The sequence below is a fragment of the Bombina bombina genome, chromosome 2, assembly GCF_027579735.1.
Source record: "Bombina bombina isolate aBomBom1 chromosome 2, aBomBom1.pri, whole genome shotgun sequence".
NCBI lineage: Eukaryota > Metazoa > Chordata > Amphibia > Anura > Bombinatoridae > Bombina > Bombina bombina.
In genome coordinates, this window is record NC_069500.1 from 329,685,909 (window position 1) to 329,709,546 (window position 23,638).

At 38.6% G+C, this 23,638-nt stretch overlaps 1 protein-coding gene across 1 annotated transcript in view; it reads left to right on the forward strand.

Moving 5' to 3' along the window:
* Positions 1 to 1,482: 1,482 nt before the first annotated feature.
* The window catches only part of WSB2 (WD repeat and SOCS box containing 2), a 152,604-nt gene continuing 130,448 nt past the window's right edge, over positions 1,483 to 23,638 (forward strand). Inside the window, exons 1-2 of the mRNA XM_053701682.1 lie at positions 1,483 to 1,921; positions 2,025 to 2,064. Coding sequence (XP_053557657.1) covers positions 2,025 to 2,064 — 40 coding nt within the window. The 5' untranslated portion in view covers positions 1,483 to 1,921. The remainder of the gene's footprint in view (positions 1,922 to 2,024; positions 2,065 to 23,638) is intronic.

Below are 23,638 nucleotides of genomic sequence, written 5' to 3' on the forward strand. Positions count from 1 at the left end.
TATGTATTGTAGTATTAACGTATTTTCAACAAAGGATTTCCAAAGAACAAAAGTAGTAAAGAACCATGCACATTATTGTTATTAATCTTTATTGGATGATATTACAAACTGTTTCATTAAACATAAAAAAAAATTGCAGCATGATATGTATTGCAGTATTTCAAAAAAGTATTTTCAACAAAGGATATCCAGAGAACTAAAGTAATAAAGAACCTTGCACATTATTGTTATTAATCTTTATTTCATAATATTACAAACTGTTTCTTTAAACATTAAAAAATGCAGCAAAATATGTATTGTAGTATTTCAATAAAGTCTTTTAAACAAAGGATATCCAGAGAACAAAAGTAGTAAAGAACCATGCACATTATTGTTATTAATCTTTATTGGATGATATTACAAACTGTTTCTTTAAACATAAAAAAATGCAGAATGATATGTATTGCAGTATTTCAATAAAGTATTTTCAACAAAGGATATCTAGAGAACAAAAGTAATTAAGAACCTTGCACATTATTGTTATAAATCTTTATTTCATGATATTACAAACTGTTTCTTTAAAAATAAAAACCATTGCAGCAGAATCAGTATTGTGGTATTTGAGAAAAGTATTTTCAACAAATGATTTCCAGAGAACAAAAGTAGTATTATTGTTATTAATCTTTATTTGATGATATTCCAACTGTTTCTTTAAACAATAAATAAAAACATAGCAGCCGAATATGTATTGTAGTATTTAAATTAAGTATTTTCAACAAAGGATATCCAAAGAACAAAAGTAGTAAAGAACCATGCACATTATTGTTAATAATCTTTATTTGATGATTTTACAAACTGTTTCTTTAAACACATAAACAAAATGCAGCAGGATATGTATTCATTGTAGTATTTTGACAGAGCATTAGGTATTCGAGCTGTCTAATGAAATATAGAAGGGAGCAGGGAGCGTGTGACAAGCTGCATTACATAAGCAGAAGAAACTTTGGCGATAGCAGAGTGGCAGGGTAAGGGATGTTTCTCATGCACGAGCACTCAGGAAATGTATGAGGTGGGAGGAGAATGGGAGTGGCTGCGGTGGGGGGCGGAGGGGGGCGGAGTTCCGATTGTTGCCGAAGTCCCGGAATTCTACAAGGGTCGGGGGGGGAACCATTTATATTATGATACAAAACCGGAACAAGTGGTCTCGTCAGGCATGCAGCTTCATACACAGTGCACTGCACGACACAAAAACATGTCATAACATCGAAACTGTAAAAACAAATAAACCCTAAACTAAAACGAACACACTAGAGCCATATTGTCTGTATACCAAAGCATCAATTGCAAGCCAATGCCCTACAGCAGTTATCAATACGCTCCATTTATAGCAAAATAGTTGTCATTATAGCGCCAATTTACTACCCTAGATGGCGCTCATATCCAGCAAAAGCGAGATAACGTACTCTATGGTTTTTAAAGCAATTAGTGATCATATGACCGGAAGCAGCTGCGATCAACCCTTTCAGAGGTTTTTGTACCTCTCCCAGGGACGGTCTTCTGTTTTAGCTATGCCTTTTACCCTATGTAACAATTAATGGAAACACTAATAACGAGTTTAACAGGTCTCGTAAATGGTCGCCCTTTCAGCCTTCATTTAGAAAACGACCCTTGCCTGCCAAGACACTTTACACCCATACTATCAATATGAGTGATCAGGTTGATCACAGATATATCACACAACAAATCTTCCCTTCTACATTCATTATGACCTCAATTTGCTTTCCCAGTCGTGGGTCAAGAAAAGAAACATAAAGAGTAATTCCCACCCCTTCTGTACTTCCTCTGATTTCCTATATAGGTGTCTTTTGAACCCGTACCCCTAATTGCTACCTGTTTCTCTTGCGGAGTTTACTGAAGACAATTACTAGCTGCTTTTGTTTTGGTAAGATTGAAAAATCACTTAAGATGTTAATGATATGTAATAATAAATGTGTTCCATTTTTATGTAGTTGTTACATGTTTGTGTTCATTTACATTTTTTTCAGATGGATATTGAAACAGTTGGGCAGTTGGATAACATGGAAGGTGAGCACCACAGTAATTACCTGTTGAATATTCTACACTTTTGTGTAAATCTCTATAGCAGTACAATACAAACCGCATAACAAATCCCTGAAGCCACTGCTCTTATTTTTTATTTATTTTATTTAACTTCATTCATATAAACAAATGCTTTGACTTCAAAAAGGTGATACTGGCTTCTAAAACCATTTTTTCTTGCTATTAAGTTTCTTAGAAATGTGCTTCTGTATATATTTGTTTTTAATTTATAAAATCTCTTTAACATTGTGTAGGCTAAAAACCCTTGTCTATTACCCCCCCCCCCCCCGTTAAAAAGACAGTAAATGCAAAATTAAACTTAAATAGATTCAATAGAGTATGACATTTTAAACAAATTTCCAAGTTTCTTCTATTATTTATTTTGCTTAGCTTTTTTGGTATCCTTTTGTTAAAGAATAATTCAAGATGAGATCATGAACAAGCACAGGCTTTTAGCGATCTGGCAGCAGTGTTTACAAAAGTGCTTTTTTCACAAATTCATTATGGTGGCTATTTTTGGACTCCAGGACCCCTGCACTTTATTCTCTATTTCTCAGGTTAAAGGTGCAGTATACACAAATTTTCATGTAACTGCATGTAATTGACACTACTATAAAGAAGAATATGCACAGATACTGATCTAAAAATCCAGTATAAAACCTATTAAAAACGTACTTAGAAGCTCAAAGTTTAGCACTGTTGATGAGGTAGTCTGGGACACCCACTGAAAGGGGCTGGGTAAACAACAACAAAAATCAAGACACTGCCCCCATATGAAAAGACAGATAGCATAAACAAGAGCCTGTAAACACGCATATATATCTGACACTGTGGGGCTTGGTTAGAAGTCTGAAAATCAGCACAATGTTCTTAAAAAATAAGTAAAACTATACATTTTTATAAAAACACTACTAGATGGGCTATATAAATGAATCATCTACAAAACATTTATGGAAAGAAAAGTCTAGTGTACACTGCCCCTTTTAAGTGTGGTAACTTTACTATTCCTGTTTCATATGCTGCAGCAGGGGTGCATAATCAGATAGTAAGAGCAAGAAGAAATCTTTGAACCACCCATTTACCAATTAAATTAAGTATTCCAATTAGTTCAGAAGGGGGGTGCTTGCTTGGGACTGACCTGGATAGTAAGCAGCAGTCTAGTACATCTAACCATTAGCATTCCCGGACCTCAGCTAGATTTTGAATATATTTATCAAGCTCTGGTTTACAGCAATGTCTATACCAATGTTATACATAGGAACATGCATGTGTCTTCATTGAATTTCATGGTAGAAGTGTTTGCAGTGAAGATTCTCTGAGCCTACCTAGATTAACTCTTTAACAAAAGATACATAGAGAGCAAAGAAGATTGAATAACATATATTTAAATTGGGAAGTTGTTTAAAATTGTATGCTTTTTCCTGAAAGTTTATATAACTATCCCTTTAAATTATATTTTTCTATTCCAGGGGGCAAACAAGTCGGGTTAAGGTGGTGAAGTGCAGGGTTCTTCAGTTCCAACTAACAAGCCAGATTTTAAAGAGATCCGTATTAGTACACAGGTGAAATAAATAGCTGCTAAGTAATCCTAGTTGCCAACCTGCTTTTATCTAAGGCAGTCCTAAGGGCAGGAATTTAACTCCTTCATGCCGGGCAAGTGCTGAAGATTGGAACAAAGTTCCGATGTAAACACTTGCTTGAAAAAGTAATTCAGGCGATCATGTGATTTCAATGCCTGGATTGGATCATGGGGGACTGCCTATGATGCTAGGCACGTCTGCATTCAGATTTTCCATTGCCTAAAAGTAGAAGGGTTCAGGAAGCCGAAAAAAAGGTAGGACATTCCAGTTTGTCCTAACGGTGTTAAAGCCCAGTGCTGTTAGGATGGCATGGAACTGCCTAACGGCGTCTAGGGGTTAAGAATCCATGTTGCAGTGGATACACTATCGTAGTACACACTATGTACACTGCATAGTATGTATCCAATTTCCGTTAACCCCTTAATGACCACAGCACTTTTCCATTTTCTGTCCGTTTGGGACCAAAGCTATTTTTACATTTTTGCGGTGTTTGTGTTTAGCTGTAATTTTCCTCTTACTCATTTACTGTACCCACATATATTATATACCGTTTTTCTCGCCATTTAATGGACTTTCTAAAGATACCATTATTTTCATCATATCTTATAATTTACTATAATTTTTTTTATAAAATATGTGAAAAAATGGAAAAAAACACACTTTTTATAACTTTGACCCCCAAAATCTGTTACACATCTGCAACCACCAAAAAACACCCATGCTAAATAGTTTCTAAATTTTGTCCTGAGTTTAGAAATACCCAATGTTTACATGTTCTTTGCTTTTTTTGCAAGTTATAGGGCAATAAATACAAGAAGCACTTTGCTATTTCCAAACCATTTTTTTTCAAAATTAGCGCTAGTTACATTAGAACACTAATATCTTTCAGGAATACCTGAATATCCCTTGACATGTATATATTTTTTTTTTAGTAGACATCCCAAAGTATTGATCTAGGCCCATTTTGGTATATTATACCCAGCAGTGAAGGGGTTAATTAGGGAGCATGTAGGGAGCTTTTTGGGGTAATGTTGGCTTTAGTGTAGTAGACAACCCCAAGTATTGATCTAGGCCCATTTTGGTATATTTCATGCCACCATTTCACTGCCAAATGCGATCAAATTAAAAAAAACGTAACATTTTTCACAATTTTAGGTTTCTCACTGAAATCTTTTACAAACAGCTTGTGCAATTATGGCACAAATGGTTGTAAATGCTTCTCTGGGATCCCCTTTGTTCAGAAATAGCAGACAAATATGGCTTTGGGGTTGCTTTTTGGTACTTAGAAGGCCGCTAGATGCCGCTGCGCATCACACGTGTATTATGGCTAGCAGTGAAGGGGTTAATTAGCTAGCTTGTAGGGAGCTTGCAGGGTTAATTTTAGCTTTAGTGTAGAGCTCAGCCTCCCACCTGAAACATCAGACCCCCTGATCCCTCCCAAACAGCTCTCTTCCCTCCCTCCCCCACCCCACAATTGTCCCCGCCATCTTAAGTACTAGCAGCAACTCTGCCAGTACTAAAATTAAAGGTATATTTAGGCTTTTTTTTTTTTAAAGCATATTTACATATGCTGCTGTGTAGAACCCCCCCCCCATGGCCCCCAACCTGACTGATCCCCCACCAAACAGCTCTCTAACCCTCCCCCTCTGCCTTAATGGACGCCATCTTGGTTACTGGCAGCTGTCTGCCAGTACCCACTTTAGAATAAAATTGTTGCTTTTTTTTTAATTTCCCCCCCCTTTTCTGTAGTGTAGCTCCCCCCACCCCCACCTAGATACCTTCAATTGATTTTTTTTTCCCAAAATTAAAATATCCCTTTCTCCTAATTTTATAACACAATCTTTTCTGTAGTGTAGCATCTCCCGCCCCGTGCGCGCCCCCATCGGTCCCGCCCCCTCTACATTACCCGTCCCACCCACCTCCCAAGTCGGTTCCCACCCACCAACGATACCGGCCATCGATGTCCGGTGCAGAGAGGGCCACAGAGTGGCTCTCTCTGCATCGGATGGCCAAGGGGTGGTATTGCAGGATGCCTCGATATCGAGGCATCACTGCAATAACCGGAAAGCTGCTGGAAGTGAGCAGGATCGCTTCCAGCTGCTTTAAACCCCTAATGTCGTACAAAGTACGTCGCTGGTCTTTTAAGACCAGGTTGTGTGCGATGTACCCTGTACGACATGCGTGGTTAAGGGGTTAAGTAAAAATGCAACCACAAGAATTTCCCTAATTTTATACATTTTGTTTTCTAAAGCAATACAAGTTAGCTTACAACAATAGTAAGCAGTGATTAAATGGGCATGAAAACCACTTTTGTCTTTTATGCTTCAGATAGAGAAAACTATTTCAAACAACTTTCCAATTTACTTTATTATCAAATTTGCTTAAAGGGATAGTATAGTCAAAATTAAACTTTTATGATTCAGATAGAGGATGCAATTTTAAGCAATTTTCTAATTTACTCCTAATATCAATTTTTCTTCATTCTCTTGATATCTTTATTTTAAAAAGCTGGAATGTAAGCTTAGAAGCCAGCCCATTTTTGGATCAGCATCTGGATAGCGCTTGCTGATTAGTGTCTAAATGTAGCCATCCAATCAGCAAGCGCTATCCAGGTGCTGAACCGAAAATGGGCTGGCTCCTAGACTTACTTTCCAGCTTTTTTAAATAAAGATACCAAGAGAACAAAGAAAAATTGATAATAGGAGTAAATTAGAAAGTTGCTTAAAATTGCATGCTCTGTCTGAATCATGGACATTTATTTTTGACTAGACTATCCCTTTAAAGGGACAGTCTACACCAGAAATTTTATTGTTTTAAAAGACAATTCCTTTATTACCCATTCCCCAGTTTTGCATAACCAACAGTGTTATATAAATACACTTTTAACCTCTGTGATTATCTTGTATCTAAGCCTTTACAACCTGCCCCTTTATTTCAGTTCTTTTGACAGACTTGCAGTTTAGCCAATCAGTGCCTGCTCTCAGATAACTTCACGTGCATGAGCACAGTGTTATCTATATGAAATACATGAACTAACACCCTCTAGTGTTGAAAAACTGTTAAAATGCATTCTGAAAAGAGGGGGCCTTCAAGGTCTAAGAAATTAGCATATGAACCTCTTAGGTTTAGCTTTCAACTAAGAATACTAAAAGAACAAAGCAAAATTGGTGATAAAAGTAAATTGGAAAATTGTTTAAAATTACATGCCCTATCTGAATCATGAAAGTTTATTTTGGCCGAGCACATCTAGTAAACCAGACAACAGACAAATGTGTGTAACCACCAATCACCAGCTAGCTCCCAGTAGTGTAGTATATGTACATATTCTTTTTCAACAATGATACCAAGAGAATAAAGTACATTTGAAAATAAAAGTGAATTTAAAAATGTGGTGTAAAATGACTTATGCAAGTTTAATATGGACTTTCCAACCCCTTTAAGTAAATTTGCAGTCTCTGCTAAGAATTTAGTCTCACCTTATTTTGCAGTAGGGATGGGTAAACTATTAAGATTTTTTTTTTAAATTATTGTACTGATGTCCTGAACACAATAAATTTGTCATTTTAAGTGGCATGAAAAACCAAATACATTTTTTTCAGAAAGCTTAGCTTGTTTCTGTGGTGGTAGTATACCTAGGTAGGCTCATAATTAAGAGAGGTGTATTAAGCACAATATGTCAGCAATGTTTGCAACAGTTTCTAATTGTTTTACAGTCATTGGTGCCATATAGCGTTGAGCAATGTTTGGTACAAAGTTATTCATTTTGCACACATTGCTGCCAAATAGTTTTCAAGACGTGTGACTGTTTCTATGCTTACCTGGCATAATAATGGAAAAGGAGGAAAGTTTCAACAAACGATTCTGACTTCCTACATTTTTGTATAGTTTTTATTCTAGATTTAACCCTTATTTGGTTACTTAAAGGAACTGTAAAGCCAAAATGAAACTTAAAGGGACAGAATTCTTTCATTATTCAGATGGAGCATAGATTTCTAAATGTATCAAATTTGCTTCATTCTAAGTATAATTTGTTGAATGAGCAGCAATGCGGTAGTGGGAGCTACCTGAACACATTGGTAAGCCAATGTCAAGCGGCATATATAGGAGCCAGCAATCAGCTAACTCCTGAGCCTACCTAGGTATGGTTTTTAATAAAGGATACCAAGAGAACTAAGCAAATAAGATAATAGAAGTAAATTGGAAAATAGTTTAAAATGGCAAGCATTGTCTGAAACCCAAGTATTTTGGGTTTCATTTCCATTTAAATAGATAGGACAAAACATTTATTATTTTAACCCCTTTCTAAATTACATAGATCTACGTCATGCGGTACATAGCATGTTGTACCGCATAACATAGACCTAGGGCACAGCTTCAGGAAGCTCCAGCAGTCTCGGTTGTCAAATGGTACATAGCACATTGTACCGCATAACATAGATCTAGGGCGCGCAGCTTCCGTTGTCAAGTGACAGCCCAAAGCTGCTGTTCCTGAGCTGCAGGCATCCGTCTTCATATGGTAACGGATCACGATTGGTGCTTTACCATAGGAAGGCAGATTGCCTGATCATTACAGATAAGTGACACGTTCTTTGTCACGGTCTGTAACGATCTCCGTTGGTGATGGCAGGAGGTTTTGGAGGGAAGGTAAGAGGCGGGTGGGCAGCCCAGCTGCAGAGGGGGGGAGGGGGCAGGCCAGAAACACGGACCCTCAAGCTCCATCTGGAGCTTGATAAATGGGCCCCAGAGTATCAAGTCACAACATTTAATCAGTGCAACGACCCTGGTTACAGTATATTAAGTTGCAAGATATTATCCGTATAACGACCCCGCTTCAAACAAAAAAGATTGCAATTTTGTCTACAGCCAGCTGCTAATATTTATAACATAAACTACCTATGTAATTATCTCATTTCGCTTTGTATACACAACAAAACACATTGTTATATATGGAGGGCACAATATCACTTATATTTATTCCAAGCGAAATGTCCAGCAAATGACCGTGGTTTCTAACCGCACTCAAGGTCGAACTGGACCGATCCTGGATTCCTGTTTGAAAATGTAAAAAATGTATCCCTTACCAAGGGAAGTCCCTGTCCATCAGATATTTACATGCCTGTAGATAAATATAGATTTCTTCTAAACACTTTTTCTCCTTACCCCGGTTTTGGTAGTCTGCCTACTGTTTTAACTTTGATGACTCAATAAAGCATTTTTGGATTTTATGGACTGCTATCTACTTTTTTGATAGATTTCTTCTGTTGGGTAGTTTGTTATAATTATTTGCTGCTGGCTGTAGACAAAGATAGCAATCTTTACAAGATATTTCTTCCCAAATCATAGGAATACAAAGATCACCCCTGTGAGACTGTATCAACTTCAAAACTCACCCAAGAGGTAGTCAAACACCAGAGGTAAATCACTCTCTTACTCCACTCCCCCCACACTCCATTCCCATTGTAGAGGGGGCAGTAGAGGCCCTCTGTAACTTCACTGCAAGATAAGCCCAACACCTCAGAAAATCAGGGCATCTGTGAGCTCAAACTGTTTAGCAAAATAAGACAAAACAAACTATATCTGAGGTAATCAAACCATCAATATTTAGCATCAGACAATGAACTGCCATAGAGCCACTGATGTTAGCTACCAGTCATAACTGCAGCCGCTAAGTCACTGCTGTGCTTGTAGATAGTGACAGGAAAATCTGTTTTAAAATAAAAAAATACAGTAATATATATTTTACAATTTACATTAAAAAATAAATTCTGTAGCCTAGGTTTACACAATGCTAAAAGGTTGCACATTTCCTAAACCAGCTATTTGATTTGCAGTATTGTTTTTTTTTGGCTACTATAGTGTACATGAGAAAAGCATATAAAAAAAACTTTCAGGAATCCGCATTGAAAAGCAGTATCCCGGTGAGGGGCTAGCTGTCATAGCAAGGGAACAGCTGGAATATAGCTCTTTCAGTAAAGCTCCACCTTAGAGTCGTTGCCAAATCAAGTGATGCCAGCTAATATACTGTAATGCTATTAGTCTCGTACTCCGTTATCTGTGTAGATAGTCACCTGGTGCTTTCATTTCTATTCAATTTACCTTTTACAGTGTTAATTGTAAAATCACTTCACCCCTTTTGTGACAATGTGAGCAAGATGCCTAACGGGCATTCTGCTGTAGGTACTGCACCGCATGATGTTTGTGAAAGATCTGCATTTTGTTGTAGTGTTCCAATATGAGGAGATGTAAGATGGCTAGTTTTGCCTTGGGTTATAAATACATTATGTATACACCAGTCTTTAGTATGTAACACTACACATCTTGTTTATGCAAAGACTTTCTCTGCTTTTAAACTGCCGATCAAATAAGGTTACTGGCTGATGCATTACAAGTGACAAGTTTGGACATGCAATGCTGATAATAATCTTGGTTCTCTTACAGCGTGTTTTATTGTAATATTTTACAATGCAATTGTGCAATATGTATGGAAAGTAATAGAGAATTAGTTTCAGTAAAATAAACTATTAAAACAATTTCTAGCTTTTCAACTATCGAGAATTTCTTCGTTAAAGCTATGTGCAGCCAAACATTTTCTTTATTTTAAACACATTACAAGGGCATTCATATTGTCTTATGTATCCTTACATTTGCAATGTGTAACAGGTGTGTTTGATAAAAACTTAGATTTTGTGACACAGATTTTTTTTTTTTGCCTAGTTATTTCTCAGGGTAATTGCAGATAATCATGTGCCAACTTCTGGGAAAACTGGCTAAGAGTTTATTAGCCGTCTGTGTTAAGGGGACCTCTCTGACAAATCCGAAATACCAGAGAAAATGCAATCAAAACATGGCAGTAGAAAAAAAAGCTCCTAACACAAGCATTGAAACATTTTATTATTTATTCTGTATTAAAGTTTCATGTTTAAAAAAATAAAAAACCCACCTTTCCCTTCTAATGTTTCAAGTCTATAGTGGTATCTCCCAAATAGGGCGGATAAAAATCAATGATAACAAAAATTGTTTTTTTTTTTTTAATTAAAAGGAACAGTAAAGTCAACATTTCTTATTAAAATTGCTTCATTCTCTTGGTATCTTTTATTGAAGAGTAAAACTAGGTAGGCTCATAAGAGCTCAGGAGTGTGCATTTGTCTGTAGTACTCTATGGATACAGTGTTTTGCAACATTGTATAACAAAGCTACAAATAATGTTGCAAAACACTGCTGCCATAGAGTACTAAAGACACGTGCACACTCCTGAGCTCTTATGAGCTTACCTAGTTTTACTCTTCAATAAAAGATACCAAAAGAACAAAGCTAATTTGATAACAGAAGTAAATTGGAAAGTTGTTTAAAATTGCATGCTCTATCTGAATCATGAAACTGTAATTTTGACTTTACTGTTCCTTTAACCCCTTGGCGACCAAGGACATGTCGGGCACGTCCTACAAAGAGTGTCAGTTAAGGACCAAGGACGTGCCTGACATGTTCTCCGGTAATCTGAGCGCTGGAAGTGATCGATATCTCTTCCAGCTGCTCAAACAGTATTGCAGCGATTCCTCGATGTTGAGGCGTCCTGCAATATTGTTCCTGACTGCCGGGCTCTGTTGTGATCGCTCCCACGGTTTTACTCCACGTGGAGCCCAGCAGTCAGGCAGAGCATCGGAAGCCATCGGGCAGGCTTCTGATGCTTTGTAAGTGTGCTAAGTGCCTCGGTGGGTCAAGGCACTTAGTAAAATAACATACAAATAAAAAATAAAATAAAAATATATTTCTTTTTTAATAAAATAGCACCATATAGCCCCCTTGTCCTCCCCCTCCCCATGTGGCTTCAAAGATGACAATGCCCAGTGCATCATGGGGCTTCTAGGGGTGTCCCTAGCCGGCCTCATCATAGGGGCAGGCTAGTGTCATCCAATCTAAACTTGCCCCTATAATAACATTTTTAATAATAAAATATTCCATTTGTCTGATCATGTCAATATTAGTAAATATTGACTCTGACCAGTGTGGATCTCCCTCCCTCTCCTCACTTGCATTTTTGTGGGAGAGAGAGAGAGATTTAGATAATGTTTGTTAAAAATTGTGAGACCCGAAGGTTCTTTTCAGAGCCATTAGCTTGCCAGTGACCAGTCTCAACCGATAGTGATGTATCTGTGGCTGCTAGCCCCCCTGTCAGGAGACGTGTTGTTCCAGCTTCTATTGCTGCTGAAGGGTGGGTAACGCCTCATCACCAGAGGCCAGATATCCCACCCTTCACTGCAAATCCTGGCATCGATGTGGATGTGGCACGATTTAGCCCCCAACAGTTTATGGAGGTGTTTCTAGGTGATGATGTATTGGGGAACATTGTATGCCCATACAATTATGTATAACATTTATGTGCCCATCAGTTCCATGCTGCAAAGCCTGACACTTTTTTGGCAAAGCAGCAATGGACCTCCATCGATGTGCCAGAATTAAAAAAAAAAAAAAAAAAAAAAAAAAAAAATCTGGGCATTGACTATTCTGATGGGCATCATAAAGAAACCCTACATCCACTCCTACTGGAGCAGTAACCCCATTTGCTCTACCCCCATTTTCTCCCAGAGTATGTCGAGGAAGAGGTTTGAAATGTTTCTACATTTTATGCACTTCAGCGACAACAGCCTGTTTCCTTTGGGGGGGAGCATACCCAGTTTTACACACTGTATAAAATCCACCCCTGATTACCCACTTTACTGCCAGGTTTGCAGAGACTTATACACCTTGAAGGAATATATGTGTGGATGAATCCCTGATGAAGTATAAGGGAAGGCTGGGATTCAAGCAGTATATTCCTTCCAAGCACTCCAGGTATGGAGTAAAGGTGTATAAGCTCTGTTAGAGAGAGACTGGGTATTAAAGCCTTCCGGGTGTACAAGGGAAAGGATATCCACCTTGACCCTCCAGGCTGCCCAGAACATATGGGAATCACTGGCTAGATTGTCTGGCTCCTGATATTACACCTGATGAACAAAGGGTACCACTTGTATTTAGATAATTTCTATACAAGTGTCCTTTTATTCAAGCTACTGTATTGTTTTGATACAGTAGCTTGCGGTACAATTCGAAAGAACCATGCAGGTTTCCCAGGACAACTTGCACGCTCCCGGCTACGAAGAGGGGAGACCTTCACTCTGCACCAAGAGGAGCTGTTGGCAGTTAAGTACAGAGACAAGAAGGATGTATACCTTCTTACCACCATCCACACAGAGCTGAGAGCACGGGGTTGATCTAGCAGATCAGCTGCTGCAGCCCTACCTAATTATGCGGAAGACAACGGCCCGGTACAAAAAGGTTGCAGTTTACTTAATGCAGATTGCAACTCACAACACTTTTGTTGTTCAAAAAAGCAAGGGGGAACTTCCGGGCAGTGGCCATCTTTGGTTGCAATATTCTGAGCTGCTCTTAGTATGTGAGATTTTTTTTTCAAAGCAGCGGTAATTGGAATCATCCAGGATCTGGGAACCCAGATTCTAATTTGTGAAATACACCTGCTTTGATCAAGCCTTACCGAATTTTTACGCTGCCCTAATATACCGGAGATTGTCTTTGGCTGCCTGCTGTAAGTCAGTCTTGAGAGTAAGCTGCTATTGAATTCTTTGAATTTCCTGTTTAAGCATGGCGGAAACATACATGGCAATATGAAACCTGATGCTCGATTCTGAGCGCACAATGTGTGACAGGCTGGATCGCCTTTTGTGCAACATGGAGCGCGCCCACGTAGGGGATGTACCTGAGTCTCGTACAGAGATGCATACAGAACCGGCTTGTCCGGGCAGTGCTGAGCAATTGGGTATGACCCAACTTCTTGATGTTAGTGCACAGACAGGTTCCTGCACCAGATTTTCACCTTTCTCTCTGGACCCTGTCCGGGAGTTGCTGCCGATTCTTTGGAGGGGGACCACGAGGACTCGCATGTCGCATTGCACACGGTAACACATCTGTTTACTGTGATGGCTAACCTCGTTCTTAGTAATAGTGGAGCAGTGCTGGTGCCAACTACACGATTTTGGGATTTTTTTTTCTCTCTCAAGTGGGAGCAAGACCGTTGATTTATGTGAGGAAAATTGGTATGGTGACAGAGTGATTGCATCTGGGAGGGAGGCCGACCCCCATGTGTGCAATGCTGGTATTCTTGTCCCACCGAAGCTTCTGCAGTAGAGGATTACCTTTCTGAGCCGGTATTAGTAGACGTGAAAGCAGGTGTTGGGTGATAATTTAAGTTTAGAAATGGATGCCAGATATTCAGGTCCGGTACAGTATTCTGACTTTGAACTTCGCTTCTTTCAAGATTTGGAACTTGGACCCTCTCATGAAAATTATTATGTTTGAGATGGAGGCCCTGACTAATGTATTTAATATTGCTGGACTCTTGTGCTCATCCACAGTTTAGTTCCCTTACTTTTTTGCTTGATATTTCATGTTTATTGTATATGTCCTTTTTGAAAGTATTTATATATTTGCACTTCTGGACTTATGCACCCCTGGTAAGAAGGGCTGATTTGCCCAGGGTTAGAAGTATGTTTTGTTACCTCAAGATGTGAGTACTAACTGTAAGCAGTTGAGATGACTGGTATTGCTATGTTATAGGTTACACTTACACTTTGTTCAGTTAATTGAGAGCCATCTTATATTTTTATTGTGTAGGAATATAATACCCTAACTTCATTTTAAGAATTAGATATACAGTTCCTTATGGTGTACACAGCATGACAACCTTATATTAGGTTTTCCGTAGGATTCTATAGATATACAAATAGGGGTATGAATTCATAGGATTATGTTATCATGACTTTCTATCGGTTCAGTTATTGTACTCTTTTATTTCAATATGTGAGTTTGTCAAATAGGGGCATAGGGTACCTTTCTCACTAGTACATCTAGTCCACTGACCGTGAGATCTCTCAGCTAGTAAGCCTACCTCATGGGTATATACTATGTGACATCAAGGCATACTATATAGGGCAATTGCAACTGCTAGTAATATGCCTATGCAATATACTGGCTTATGTCTGATATGTTATATACAGCAAGTTTAGAATTAATGGTCGTGTGGTACCTATAGATTTTTGCCTACACATTTAGAAGTTGGTAATATTGGAATATGCATATCTGTTACAATATTATTGCCCACATACATGCTCTGACAAAACCTACTAGGGTCATAGTTCAGCCTTCCATTATAGTCACCACCTCCCTAGAATGATGTAGGTAACATTATTAAAGTAAGGACTGACATCTATAATTTATATGGGACTTATCTAGCTTAATATAGTTGCTCCTCCTTATCGTTACTTCTTACTATGTACTAAACAATATATAGAGGCCCAACAGTGGCCTATATCTTTTATGTAGTTTTATCTGGAATGGGTCCAAGAGTGGCCCTGTTAATACTTCCCCAAATCTTTACCCCTTGTTTATACTCAAAACTAGTGGTCCAAGAGTGGCCACAAATTCTTAGTTGGGGTATGCCTAACTTCTACCTGTTTGTGTATCCTAGAGGGCTATTTAGTGGTAAAGAGTATCCTGCCATAGCATTGGGTCCAAGAGTGGCCCTATTAACATTTCTCCCAATCTTCACCCCTCACCTATATCTAACATCTGTGGTCCAAGAGTGGCCACCAACTCTTAGCCGGGGTGTAGTTTATTTCTATTTTTTTTTTCTTATTTATTTTGGGGGGCTCTTTGATATAATACTATAAAGATAAAGAGGTTTATTTTGTAGTTTGCTCCTTCAATTCTTGTTTTGTTATTGAGTCATAAATGGCATTAAATTCTTCAATATTAATGTGTTAGTCCTAGAAAGCCTTTAATATATAGATTTAGGCATGGACTAATGGTTGTAATATAGTCTATAGATTAGACCTATTGCTAAATATTGAGCCACTTTGATGGTCCAAGAGTAGGATAGACCTAAATAGATATGTTTTGGATTTGTAATTTGATATGCTTACATGTATGTAAATGCATATGACCTTTCTGTTTTATTAGTTATGTATTTTGTACTGTGCAAACTAGATGTCATTTATGTTTGTAAACCTCAATAAAAATGACTTGCTCTTTCTGGGTCGGAATCTGCTGCCTCCAGCTGCGGAGGAACCAGACTTTAGATTTAGGATTGAACATTAATGCTTTCTGCGTAAGGAAGTTTTGGCTACTTTAGAGGTTCCAGAGCCTAAATTGCCTGAGTAACCTTTGATTCCTAAATTAGATAAGGTCTAAAGATGGCGAACATTATTAAGAATAAATGGGAAAGAATTGGTTCTTCATTTCCCCCTTCTTCTTCCTTTAAAAAATTGTTCCTGGTTCCGGACTCTCAATTGGAGTTGTGGTGTTCCATCCCCAAGGTGGATAGCACTATCTCCACGCTTGCTAAACGCACTACTATCCCGCTTGAGGATAGTTCGTTGTTTAAAGAGCCCAGCAGCAGCGGTTGCTGGAGCGGCTACCTACTGATGTGACTCCTTATCTGAGTTGATCGAGGTGGAGGGTCCCCTCGACCTGATCCAGGAGATGATTAAGGCCTTAAGGGTGGCTAATTCTTTTATTTGTGATGGAAATATGCAAATTGTTTGCTTGAATGCCAAGGTTTCAGGTTTTTTTGTTCAAGCCCGTAGGGCACTCTGGCTGAAGTCCTGGTCCTCGGACATGACTTCAAAGTCACGTCGTCTTTCCCTCCCATTTATGGAAAAGATTCTATTTGGTCCAGACCTGGACTCAATTATCTCCACAGTTACTGGAGGCAAAGGTGCCTTTCTACCACAGGATAAGAAGAACAAACCTAAAGGACAAGGTCCTAATTTTCGTTCCTTTCGTTTGGATAAATTCCAATGTCGTCAGACCTCCACAAAGCCCGAGCAATCCAAGGGGACTTGGAAGCAGGCTCACTCCTGGAGTAAATCCAAGCAGAACAAGAAGCCCACCGAGACAAAGTCGGCATGAAGGGGTAGCCCCCGATCCGGCTCTGGATTGCGTAGGGGGCAGACTCACTCTTTTGGATGCTTGGTTTGGGGACGTAGAAGACCCGTGGGTCCTGGAGGTCATCGCTCAGGGATACAGGATAGGTTTCAAGTCTCGTCCACCCAGGGGCAGATTCCTCTTGTCAAACATGTCTTCAAGGCCAGAAAAGAGAGAAGCCTTTCTGGTGTGCGTGAGGGATTTATCCTCCTTGGGAGTCATTGTCCCGGTACCTCTTGCAGAAAGAAGTATAGGATACTATTCAAACCTTTTTGTGGTCCCAAAGAAGGAGGGAACTTTCCGCCCGATTCTAGACCTAAAGTGCTTAAACAAATTTCCATCTGTCCCCTCATTCAAGATGGAGACAATAAGGTCCATCCTTCCCTTAGTTCAGGAAGGACAATTCATGACCACGATAGATCTGAAGAATGCTTACCTTCACGTTCCAATACACAAGGATCACTTCAAGTTCCTAAGATTTGTGTTCCTGGACTGGCACTTCCAGTTTATTGCACTTCCGTTTGGTCTAGCTACTGCTCCAAGAGTTTTTATGAAGGTTCTAGGTACGCTGCTTGCAGTGGCCAGAACCAGAGGTATAGCAGTAGCGCCATACTTGGATGATATTCTGGTTCAAGCACCATCCTGTCTGGCAGAGGACCATTCGAAAGCCCTTCTATCTCTCCTTCAATCTCATGGATGGAAGATAAACTTAGAAAAGAGTTCTCTTATTCCCAGTACCAGGGTGGAATTCCTGGGTGCTATAATAGACTCCATATCCATGAGGATATTTCTTACAGATGTTAGAAGCTAACTTCCACTTGTTTTGCCCTCCAGACTTAAGGCCCTCTGTGGCTCGGTGTATGGAGGTGATTGGTCTCATGGTGTCCAGCATTCCTTTTGCCAGATTCTGTCTCAGACCACTACAACTGTGCATGCAAAGACAGTGGAACGGTGATAATTCGGATCTGTCTCAACAGATTTCTCTGGATAACTGGTCGAGAGAATCGCTCTCCTGGTTGCTCTGTCCAGATCACCTGTCCCAAGGGACATCTTTCTTGAGACCATCCTGGGAGATTGAGAAATTGTCACTACGGATGCAAGTCTCTCAGGATGGGGAGCTGTTTGGGGTGCCAGGAAGGCACAGGGCCTGTGGACTCGAGAGGAATCCCTCCTCCTGATCAACATTTTGGAACTTCGAGCTCTGAAGGCTTGGCCTCTTCTGGGTTCGTCCCAGTTTATCAGATTCCAATCAGACAGCATGACCTCAGTGGCTTACATCAACCATCAGGGGGGAACGAGGAGCTCCCTAGCAATGAGGGTAGTATCTCGAATTCTGGAGTGGGCGGAGGCCCACAACTGCTCGCTGTCAGTCATCCACATTCTGGGTGTGGACAACTGGGAAGCGAATTTCCTCAGACAATTATCATTTATTTGTATAGCGCCACAAAATTTTGTAGCGCTAAACAATCCTTTTCATCTGGGGGAATGGTCTCTCCATCCCGAGGTGTTTGCGGAGATTTCCAAAAGATGGGGGATGCTGGAGATAGATCTCAATGCGCCCCGGCTCGATTCCAAGCTACCCAGATATGGGTCGTGGTCCAGAGATCCTCAGACGGAGCTAATAGATGCATTTTTACGCTGTTGCCACTTCTTCCTCGCGTAGTGGCCCGCATTAAGCAGGAGTAGGCATCGGTGATACTGATTGCTCCATCATGGCCGCGAAGGATGTGGTTCGCGGACCTGGTGGGGATATTCTCATCTCCACCGTGGAGACAAACTTCTTCTTTGTTTATCTACTCTGGGAAGCGTAAGGGTCCTGAAGGCTTCTTCGACTTCCTTATCTTTTTTGTTGAGGAGTGTTCTACACTTAGCTTATGAGTCAGTAGGACTTAGACCTCAGAGGATTATGGCTCATTCCACTAGAGCGGTGTCTTCCTCTTGGGCCTTTAAGAACGAGGCCTCTATGGATCAGATTTGTAAGAGGCTACCTGGTCCTCCTTACATACTTTTTCAAAATTCTACAAATTTTATGTTTTTGCTTCGGCTGAAGCAGTTTTTGGGAGAAAGGTTTTACAAGCTGTGGTGCCCTCAGATTAGGGTCCGCCTTGCTTTACCCCTCCTGTTATCATTCAGTGTCCTCTGGAGCTTGGGTATAGTTTTCCCAACAGTAAGGAATTTTTCCATGTACTCTCCTCATATTAAGAAGGAAAACATAAATTATGCTTACCTGATAATTTAATTTCCTTCTGTATGAGGCCCCCGCCCGTATGCTCTGATGGGCGGACCAAAATTTATTTTCTCTTCCGGCACTATTTATTCCCGGTTTCTCCTACTGTTCCTTGTTCCCTTGGCAGAATGACTGGTATATGAGGGAAGTAGGGGGAGTATTTAAGCCTTTGGCTGGGGTGTATTTGCCTCCTCCTGGTGGCCAGATTCAGTATTTCCCAATAGTAAGGAATGATGCCGTGTAGACTCCTCATACAGAAGGAAATTAAATTATCATGATTCAGATAGAGCATGCAATTTTAAGCAACTTTCTTATTTACTCCCATTATCAATTTTTCTTCGTTCTCTTGGTATCTTTATTTTAATAAGCAGGAATGTAATTTTTACAGCCAGCCTATTTTTTGTTTAGCACCCTGTGTAGCGCTCACTGATTGGTGGCTACATTTTAGCCACCAATCACCAAGCACTACCCAGGTGCTGAACCAAAGATGGGCTGACTCATAAGCTTGTATTCCTGATTTTTCAAATAAAGGTGCAAAGAGAATGAAGAAAAATTAGAAAGTTGCTTAAAATTGCATGCTCTATTCTGAAATTAAAAAAAATTGGTTTCAGTATCCCTTTAAGAGGGCAGAATACCTAATTTTGTGTAACTTTTGCAAATTACCTGTGTTTGTGGTTAGGGGTGCCTTGGTTGATTGTGATCAGTTATGAAACATGTAATTGGTTGGTGTGGTGGGATGTATATTTTGTTAAAGTGGTTAGTCTTTTGCTGAGAGGGGGTGGTAATTGGAGGTGAGGATGGGCAGAGAAGGGTATTAAAGGGGGAGAATAGAATTTTGGTATTAGAGAACAGAGGAAAAATATATAACATTTGAAAAGTTGTCCTGCAAAGAGGTATAGCGCTGGAGTGGGACCATAGTATATGTAAAAAGTCAGCCAGCTTGCTAGATTTTCTTCAGTTGCACTCCGAAGTGTGGGTACATTTCTGTAATCTGTGTGTCAGCATGTGAGGGGTGACATTTCAAAGCTATAGTGAGTTGTTGAGGTTAGTGCGTGGTTTAGGAATACAGACTGCTGACAGCACAAGAGAGATTATACGGAAGAGGAGAGGAATCTGTTGTTTTTATATTAGTTTGAAAATGTTTTGCTGTGTTCTAACAAAAAGGGAAAAAAATTATATTTTAAGTATTAAAGAAATAAGTTCTTGTATGGATTTCAGAACAGAAAAATGTCCTGATTCTTTATACAGTGCGTTCATTAAATTGTTTGCTTGACATAGAGTGCAACATTGTATGTATGTTTGTATGTAGTATGTATGTATGTATGTATATGCAATATTCTTCTTACAACCAAGGGGTTAATATCAAGCTCTGGACTTTCTCCTCAAATGACTTCAGTGTTTACCAGTTTGCTCTGTTTACCAGTTTGCTCTATACAATATGCTTTTAGAACACAGAGTTTGTAAAAATACATGCACAAGAAATTCATGAGGCTCTCTAAAACAACTGGTGAGGTTATCTAGCATAGAGAACACTTGCAATATTTGGATATGTCACAGTGCTCTCCAAACTCTCATATGGAAAATGCTGTATACGATCAGGATCTACAAGTGGAATTGTGCTTGGCACCAAACATGACAATAAGTGATTTACTGTAATACTGTTATAGTCTAATCCTATACCTGCATAGACTTTGTATCCCTTTCTTTGCTATCATTTTATGCGGAGGCTTTGAGTTTTGTTTATGAATGCCAGATGTGTTAGTGATTTTTGTTTAATATGTGCATAATATACTTTATACATAGTTTAATTACTGTATTGCAAAAGATTGACATAAGAATGGAAAAATAAATAAAACTAACTTTTTAAGCACAACGTGCAGAGTGTTAGATGAGTAATAAGAAACATGTTTAGCATGATTTTAAGTGGTTTATTTCCATTGGTTGCGGCCATTTAGGGCTCACTGTAAATTAGTTTGTACAGTGTTCTCCTATTTAATGGACACACCACCCGGCTGATTTTACTGACCACCTGGCTAATACTGAGCTAAAATGAGCTGATATTATTTTTTTCCAATATGTTAAATTATGTAATTGTGTGATTTATAAATAAGGCCACCTGTCAAAATTTTCTGTGGCGAACACTGATACTGTTCTAAGCAATTACTGTAGCATGTACCTGTTTTATACAGTTTGCAGCATTTTATTGGTTAAATAATTTGACTCCAGTTTCCCAAGGGAGCATGGGACAAGCACAATTTTCAGAAGTATTTTCATATATATATATATATATATATATATATATATATATATATATATATATATATATATATATATATATATATATATATATATATATATATATATATATATATTAACTGAAAAAGCTACACACATCAGAAATACATTTGGAATATCTCTCTGATGCATCACTAATATTTGCACCACAAAGCAGGTACACTGACAAACCAACCAATAAGATCAAATGCAAGTGTAAGACCAACATAACTGGTTCATTTATTGCTTTCTTGGCCAATTTGTTAATTTAAAGGGATACTAATCCAATTTTTTCTTTACTGAATCAAATAGAGCATGCAATTTTAAGCAACTTTCTAATTTGTTCCTATTATCAATTTTTCTTCGTTCTCTTGCTATTTTAAGTTGAAAATGCAGCAATGTAATGTAAGCAGCCGGCCCATTTTTGGTTCAGCACCTGGGTAGAGCTTGCTGATTGGTTTGCTACATTTAGCCACTAATCAGAAAGCACTACCAAGGTGCTGAACCAAAAATGGGCTGGCTCTTAAGTTTACATTCCTACTTTTTCAAATAAAGATAGCATGAGAATGAAGAAAAATTGATATTAGGAGTAAATTAGAAAGTTGCTTAAATTTGCATGCTCTATTTGATTCAGTAAAGAAAAAAATTGGATTAGTATCCCTTTTAAATTAACAAATTGGCCAAGAAAGCAATAAATGAACCAGTTATGTTGGTCTTACACCAATTTTAAAAAGTCTAATCAATTAAAATAATAAATCATAAATAAACATTTTATGCACCTCTCGATTTTCCTTTAAAATACAAAGCATTTCATACAATGTTAGTTGGAAATATTCAGCTGTGACGTGCAGTGAGGTCAGAGGCTGGTGAGGCACTAGATATGATACGACGGAGAAACACATGTACAGAGGGCCGCAAGTACCCCCAACAGGGCAGGTTTAAATGATAGCTGAACCAGTGCACAGGTGACATAATCAGGTGATGGGTGAGAGCAAGTTAGTAACCACTGAGTTACTGATCAGCTGATTACTTCACCTGTGCACTGATTCAGCTATAATGAAAACCTGGCTTGTTGGGGGTACTTGAGGACCATTGTTGTGAAACACTGCACTAAAGCACCAGCTCATCAGAAAATATTATACTCTCCTCACTGACACCCACACACACTCTGCTCACATACACACTCACACAATTCTGTGGCACAGTGCCAGTTACTAAGCAATTAGAATGATACACAATCTCTTCTCTACTCACTACTGTATTGTAAAAATAGAAATACTTTACCATACAAATTTTACACAAAGGACAAGTTATCAATACTGCCAACACAGCTGCTGCAATATGGTGTTCAAGAAACGCATGTGCACATCCCACTTAGCTATGCTCTTCAACAAAGGACACCAAAAGATACCAAAAGAATGAAGTACATAATAATAAAAGTAAAATTATAATTTTTTTAATTTTTTTTTGTGTGCAATTTCTATCTGAATGATGGAAATTTAATTATGACTTTCATGTTCCTTTCAAAAACGTATTTGATTTGCTGACATGGGGCCAGTAACAGTTAATACAAAATTTTAAAATATAAATAACTGGAAAAGTCTATTAAAATAGCATGCTCTACCTCATTCATGAAAGTTTAATTTGAAATGTCTCCCTTTGACTATGTGTTTAACCATTTACTTTACAGTGGCATTATTTCTAAAAACATTTAACTGCCATAATTACATATATTTTTTAAATGACTCATTATCTCTTTTTATTAATATAAACTTGTATAAAAGCAGCACATATTAAAAACACAATGCAACAGCTTTCAATTGATTTGTGAATTACAAGTTAACAACAGTCTTTAAATAAATGGAGACACAGAGAAAAATAAAAATAGATACTGCATCCTCTGACTGAACAGACATAACATATATGGAGTTTGTACCTAATTAAATCAAATAACCACGAGAAAGGGAGGCTTAGCACTATTCAATATCAAAAACTTTAATTTAAATAATGTGGACACTGCACACTTAACTTCAAACTCTGGGTTTTAAATTATGGATTTAAATTTGAATTGACCCTTTGACTTCCTGTCAGTATTGGGTTATGCTCACTTAATGTCCCCCTGTTATTGAGCTGTATCTGAACACAATTTGTGAATCACAAGAGATGTAGAATACTACTTTATTCTTCTGCTTGGTGTCATCTGTTCTTAGGTTACCTCAGCTTCCAGTTGTGTCACATGACCCTGCTCACTGCATCCTCTATATATAATCTATATATCCTTCAATTGCTAGGAGGCATCAAGAGGGGTGCCTCCTATTGGTCCCAATTTTTGCTGCTAATATATTGACAGAACACAGGTGGCGCTGCAGCACAGCTTTTCCTTTGACCCATGTACTGCAATGGAGAGAAGCGTTCCTGTACCTGCCTCCCCATAGCATTACATGGGGGAGAAATATATATATATTTTTTTACTTTTTTTTTGTTTTAATTAAAATTTAATTAA